The 6,836-nt window shown below is 44.2% G+C and overlaps 1 protein-coding gene across 1 annotated transcript in view; it reads right to left on the reverse strand.

The window, feature by feature from the left end:
* Cldn1 (claudin 1) overlaps nt 1–6,144 on the reverse strand; it is a 15,726-nt gene extending 9,582 nt beyond the window's left edge. Inside the window, exon 1 of the mRNA XM_021209374.1 lies at nt 5,716–6,144. Coding sequence (XP_021065033.1) covers nt 5,716–5,938 — 223 coding nt within the window. The 5' untranslated portion in view covers nt 5,939–6,144. The remainder of the gene's footprint in view (nt 1–5,715) is intronic.
* Nucleotides 6,145–6,836: the final 692 nt, after the last annotated feature.

Below are 6,836 nucleotides of genomic sequence, written 5' to 3' on the forward strand. Positions count from 1 at the left end.
TTTGGTTTTTCGAGACAGGGTTTCTCTGTGTAGACTTGGCTGTCCTGGAACTCCCTCTATAGACCAGACTGGCCTCGAACTCAGAAATCCACCTGACTCTGCCTCCCAAGTGCTGGGATTGAAGGTGTGGGCCACCACGCCCAGTCAGGAGCCTTATTTCTATTTCAAAACATGGTAAAGCAGTACAGAATAAGAGTGTTGTTTGGACAAGTAGCATTTTCCATTTACACCTGGAAGCCATTGAGTTATGAATTATCTTCTGCTTTATATTGGACTGGCATCAAATGGAGACATTGGAGAATGGCTAACCGTAATGACATGTGCAGGGAGTATACAAAAAAATGCAAGCTCTCCTGCACACCATAGACAATGGTGGACAATTGAAACAGCAAGAAAACTTACTAGCTGGGCACATGTAATGATGGATAATAAGTCAAACTAAGAAACTACTCTTTGTGATGCTTTTAGGGTAAAGATTCATTCTAAACCAGACCTTTCATCTGGACTAGCTTCATTTTTTCCAATAAAGATCTTGTGTAAGCCATTCAAGTCAGAGCCATGGACTGTCTACTCCTGAGCTGCCTGATGGCTACAATGGAGTGATATCACTCTGAAGCACTGTTCACACTTCCTGACCATGCCTGTGTCATTCAATGTGTTCTCAGTGAGCTTGGACCAGGGGGAGGCCTTGTTCCTCAAAACTGGCAATAAAGCCAGGTGTGATGGTACATGCCTTTAATCCCAGCACTCGGAAGGCAGAGGCAGGCGGATTTCTGCGTTCGAGGTCAGCCTGGTCTGCAAAGTGAGTTCCAGGACAGCCAGGGCTATACAGAGAAACCCTGTCTCGAAAAACCAAAACAAACAAACAAAAAACAAAAAACTGACAATAATGTGAGAGAAAAAGCACATACTTGTGTTTAACTAGGTCTATTTATTTATTTATTTATTTATTTATTTATATTTTTAGCTACATCTTTGAAATGATACTTATCAGACAAACACCTCCTTTGAGAGAGGCCAGGAATGCTAAAGCTTTGCTACATAAACCTACAGACAGGGGAAAACTGCAATTTTCCCTTAACCTGGTAGCATTTTTAAAAGTTGTGTATTCAGTGAACTCTTGTGATGGGGTTTCTCTTAGTTCTCTCTCAGCAGAATGAGGAAGGCAGAGCACAGAATTTGATAGTGAAGCATGAACGCTACAAAATAATATTTGGAGCAGAGATACATCCATTTACTCTGGCACCACCCCTAGAAGCACTTACATTTCATTCTTATGTCTTTACATTTGTAGCTAGTTTTATAACATTATAACTAAAGCTGTGTGTGTGTGTGTGTGTGGAGAAAGGAGTTAGCAAATACTGCAAAAGTTACATTATTGTTTCTGAAAGTTATCCAGCAGTAAACAGGAAGGCGGCCTTTTAATAAAGCTCAGCTGGATTGAAATTCTGCAGCTTAAAGACCCCCTAAGGAGTCCTCATCACTCTCAACCCGAAAGTATAATTAAAAAAATACTTACAAAGATCTCTACTTATAAGACAAGAAATGAGTTAGACGGTATCCGTCTACTACAGTTATTTTAATCAAAGTTTGCAAAGACAAGCATAGACAGGCAGGGGATTTCCTTCCCCCCCCCCCCCAGCTCCAAACTTTAAAGACATGTTCTCCAAGCAAGAGAATGGCCATAAATTCCTGGCACTGTGTATGTTGCAGACTACAGGCCATTCCCATTCTCACCCAATGTCATATATACCATGAGCAAGCCAGATTTTAATAGTATTTCTGCCTTCACATAGTCCTTCTTTATTATAATATGTGCTAGAAAGTCCCAGGGATAAAATCGGGGCCCACTGGGTGGCCATAGCAGAAATGCCCTTTCTCTTTCACAGCTAGATGAGCTTATTCAGACTATTGGTGAGCACTGCTGTGCCGTTTTTTTAATGATCGAGGCGTTCTCTTTAGCCAGCGTGCAAAGTTTCACAAGTGCCTTCGATGTTGCATTTCTATTGTACAGGTGCTGGAGCGGGTGAGCTGAGTGGGACTCAGTGCCTATGTGGGTCAATCAGCAGTCCACGATGTCTTGGAGAATGAGAGATCACCACCACTCAGGGTATCCTGAGAAGTTTTGCTATCTCTTTGAAGAAAACATACTGTTCATTTTTACATTGCCTCATTATTAAATGTATATTACTGTTTCTGTGGCACTATTTTTTTATTAAAATATAACTACATAATTTCTCCACTTCCCTTTCATTCTCTCAACCTCTCCAAATCATTCTCTACCTCAAATTACCTTTTCTGCGATGATCATCACTGTAATCTAGAAAACCTATGTGCTATGCCACTTGACTTCTCTCCTTTAGTCACTGAAGTTGGCGACAACCAAAGTTGTCACAAGCCTTACCAATGACCTTTGTTGCGTTCCAACAAGTGAGAATAGGGCCAAGCTCAGGTTTGCTAAGTAGGCCAGTGGACCTTTGATTCACCCCTCTACTCCTCCTACTTTGCCCTATGTTACAAACTGTGAATCCCATAGAGAGCAAGCAGCTCTCCCTGGACAGGACAAACTGGGACAAGAACTCCACACATTTTCATCTCAGACTTTGGCTCTTGTTTAACTTTTGTTCCACTCTGCACACCAATGGTGTTTCTGGATGTTCTCTATTGAGCAGCAGAAAAGAGTCTGGGGAAGCCTGAGTGGTGACCCACCTCTCTGCCTGTGCTGCACAGGTATCCCAGTTGGGGATTTTGCTACCCCCCCCCCCCCGCTGAGCTTGACATCACAGCAAGAGTGCTGGGAAACCTCACAACAACCAATACTCATTAAGCACACCTACACACATGTGGATTCATGCAGAGCAAGTTCAACAGGCTGGGGTAGCTTATAAACAAATTACAGCAGTTCAGGGCTAGATGAGACTTAAAGAGAGTCTAGCATAACCTCCCATTTGTCTGCTGCTTGAATCTTCACAACTGCATTCCACGAAAATGCTTACATCTCTACCTTCACACCTCCCAACACGCAGCCTCCTGGGAAAGTCCTGTCTTTGGACAGTGCTGGCTATTAAAGTGAAGCAAGAAGAAGCAATTAGCTAAGTACATGGAACAAGCAACTGGCTTTCTACACTGCTGGGAACTAAATTGAAACCAAGAGAGATGTGTAAATTAGACAAAGAAATGTCTACCGTAACTGTATTTAGTCCCCTACTTTGTATGCCCAAATTTCAGCTGCAAGGATCGTCACTCTAAATGATCACAAGCAGGGACTTGGCAGCAGTGCTCTGGGCTGTTGAGGGCTATAATTCACAGTGTAGGTATTGTTTCTCCAGGAAATTATTCAGTTACATTTTCATAAACTGTTCTGCAAAAGCTCTGAACAGTATGGCCTCTTTATGCTATGTACAGTGATTCTCTATGGGACGTGATAATTCTGCACTCACTGTACATATTGTGTAAAGGTCATGTGCCTTTCACAACTGATACCAGATATGACAGAAGTAGCCCTTGAGGTCTGGTTACAAAACACTGACACACTCTTTTATACTTTTGTGAAGTGGGTAGTGGGGTTCTGGGGCAAAGTTCATGAGTACAATATTAGGAAACCCATAGCTGTGATTCTTGCCTCAAAGCATCTCGTGAGAGGTAAACTTCATGAGACACACACACACACACACACACACACACACACACACACACACAGATAAGCCTTTTCATCTCTAGGCGTCATGATACTACACCAAAACCAGCCAGTGAATCACCAACCAGATCTTTACACCGGGTAGGCGTGAACACCATGGCTCAGGCGGAGAAACGGAGACAAGTTTTCTGGGCCTGGTCCAAAGGCACCTACTGAATCACTGCTCAGCTGGGAGAGAAGTGTGAGTCAAGGCTCACGCTCCTGGGAAATGGTTTGTGGAGAGAGGCTACTGGGCTCCATCTTGAATAAACTGTAGCTTTAACCAGAACAGAAGATGGAAGCTGTTCTCCGTTAAAACAAATCAACGAACAAGCCACTTCTAGAAACTCCTTGTGATGGAAGGATAGTCAATGTGTTTATCACAGTTTTAGGAAATATAATAAGTATATTTAAAAGGAATAAATTACAATCAACCATTTAATGCATTATTCTGAGTAGGAGCGATCTAGATAATTTGCTGCACGGGCCATTATTCTATCCAGCCATCGGAGAAACTTAGACCTGATAAAATAAAGAATTTGGATTAGAGGAATAAAATTGATAGGGAAGCCCTCTCTGGACTTGCTGTAGCATATTTCACCTGCCAGGTCCACAATATGGTGCTGAAAATGACTGACACCGTTTTCTTAAATGCATTTCTCTTTCCACTGGACTAGTTCCCAATTGTCAACAGCCAGAGTGTGTCCCAGGAGGGTCATGAATAGGACATGCTTTCCAAATGTATAGATTACTTTTAATAGAGGAGTCCAGATGTGGAGACAAGACCACGCCAGCTGAGGACTTTCTATGGGTTCTCACAGTGTCGAGCTGATTTGTGACAGGTCTCATAACTGTAAAGTGAAGTGATTTTGTTGGGAAAGAGGAAGCGCTCCACTCTCCTAGGACAGGGACAATGCCAGCACTGTTCACACCAGTATTCCCAGAGGATTGTGTAGTAGCTTTGTTTAGGCAAAGGCTAAGGGAACTCTTCCTCCTGTGAGATAAAGGCCAGAACAACCAATGTGATGTCTCCAGGAAGAGAACATGCCCTGTAGGAACTGAATGGCTTTCTGACAAAGCCCTGAAAAAGTTTTAGCTAAAAGTGAAGGTGAATATGTCTTATCACCTGTCTCCCCAGAATCGGTAGAGATACTCCTGTCCAAACATGTCCATCTCACTTTACATACGAGGAGCAATGCATCAATACATAGAGATTCCATTGCGGAAGGGAAAGCAAGGGAATAGCCTTTCTTTTTCCTCACAGACTTCTTCCCACATGGTGACCTCAACCCGGCTGCCTCCTCCTGTGCCTTCGCTCTTGCTGCCACAGGCTGCTGAGTTTATTCAGAAGCTTTCTCTTCAGTGACCCACTCCCCAGATGCCACCAGTCCTTCTTATTCTAAACTTGTACCGCACAAGTTGACTCTCCTGCAAATCCTAGGCTGGAAAGCCAACGTTTGGGGGTAATCTCAAGAGGTTCTTCAAGGAAGAAAACCAAAAGACCCAAAGAGTAAACCTTAGCTGTGCGTTGGAAATGCCATGAGACAAGTCAGAAAGCTTCTTATTTGATATTTCAGAATCATCTAGTTAAGGCTTGAAAACCTACCCAAAGTGTGCCGTTTTCTTGTCCAAACCTAATTAGAATGAGTATGCAGAAGAGGCCCAAGAATCTAAGTTCCACAGTGGTCTTCATTCTCCCAATCTCCACCCACCTTGATTGGAATTTGAGACAAAAAAGCAAAAAACAAAACAAAACAAAACAAACAACAACAACAACAAAAAACCCAAACACCTAAAAGGGCAGAAGGTGCCAAGTAGAGACTCAGAGGCAAATCTAGGGCTTTAACCTGAAGCTCAGGTTCCCTCTGCTTTCTCACAACAGAGCACATGCTAAGGAGCCCTGACCAACTTCGAGGGTAACCTCTGGGCTGAATGAAGCTACTACAGAGGACAGGGGCTCTGAGGCTGGAGAGTGAGGGTAGAGAGGGTGGGGAGAGTCGGGGTGGGGGTGGGGAGTTGGAAGATGAGGGTGCACTCACTGTTCAGATTCAGCAAGGAGTCAAAGACTTTGCACTGTATCTGCCCGGTGCTTTGCGAAACGCAGGACATCCACAGTCCCTCGTAGATGGCCTGAGCGGTCACGATGTTGTCCCCAGCATAGGAGTAAATCTTCCACTGGGGCAGGGCAGTGCTGACGATGGAGCCGATCCATCCCAGGGAAGCCAGGATGAAACCCAGTAGCTGCAGCCCCGCGTTGGCCATGGCTCTTTCCGAGGCTCCCGCGGGCTCAGTGGCAGATGAAGAAAGTGGAGTTTGCAAGGTGACGCGCCTGAGCTCCCGCAGGTGATGGGGTCTCTGGAAACAAGTTAGTGCCGATACCCCTGCTCCCTGTGCGGCTGCGGGCGAGGCTCCTGGCTTCTGGTCCGGGTCGGCGGTGGTGGAGTCTGGAAGTGAGAAGTGGCAGAGTTCTCTGAAACGCTGAAGCGCCCGGCACTAGGATTTAAAGCAGCTCCGCCCCTCCCGGCATGCCGCGCCCCCTGGTGGTTTCGTGGCTGAATCCCCACAAAGGTCCTCGCAGGCCAGCTCCGGGTGGGTGATGCCTGTGGGCTATCTGGGGACCACCTGAAAAGAATCAGGCATCCCTACCCTCTTCCCTTCATATCTCTCCTAGCACTTGATAGGCATTTTCTTCATTTCACTCCGTAATTAATATAAAAAAATTACCTCATCTGTGTAAATGCAAAAACAACGCATAAAGATGAAAAAACTGGAGGGAACTAGAAACCTATTTTCATTTTTTTTTTTTTTTTTTTTTAGTACATTCCCAGTATTTTATTCAGGAAATGTGTCTAACTCAATACTTCCATCTTCCCTTCACCGTCGGGCACCTCTTGTCTTATAGTTTCCTTTTCTTTTAGGGCCCCTCTGCTCTCTTCTGTTCCTCAAGATCATTCCATTAGATTTCTCTCATTTCTCCCATGGGTCTCAGAGATGTTGAAACTTTATAGATTAGGGAAGAGCTAACCGGAGAGTGCCACAGGGCAGGTTTCTAGTACATCCAAATACTAAGCTCTCAGATCTGGATGCTTTCCACTGCATTTTTAGTTGAAGGGGAAAGAAAAAAATTATATATATATATATATATATATATATATATATA

The sequence above is a fragment of the Mus pahari genome, chromosome 12, assembly GCF_900095145.1.
Source record: "Mus pahari chromosome 12, PAHARI_EIJ_v1.1, whole genome shotgun sequence".
NCBI classification, from domain to species: domain Eukaryota; kingdom Metazoa; phylum Chordata; class Mammalia; order Rodentia; family Muridae; genus Mus; species Mus pahari.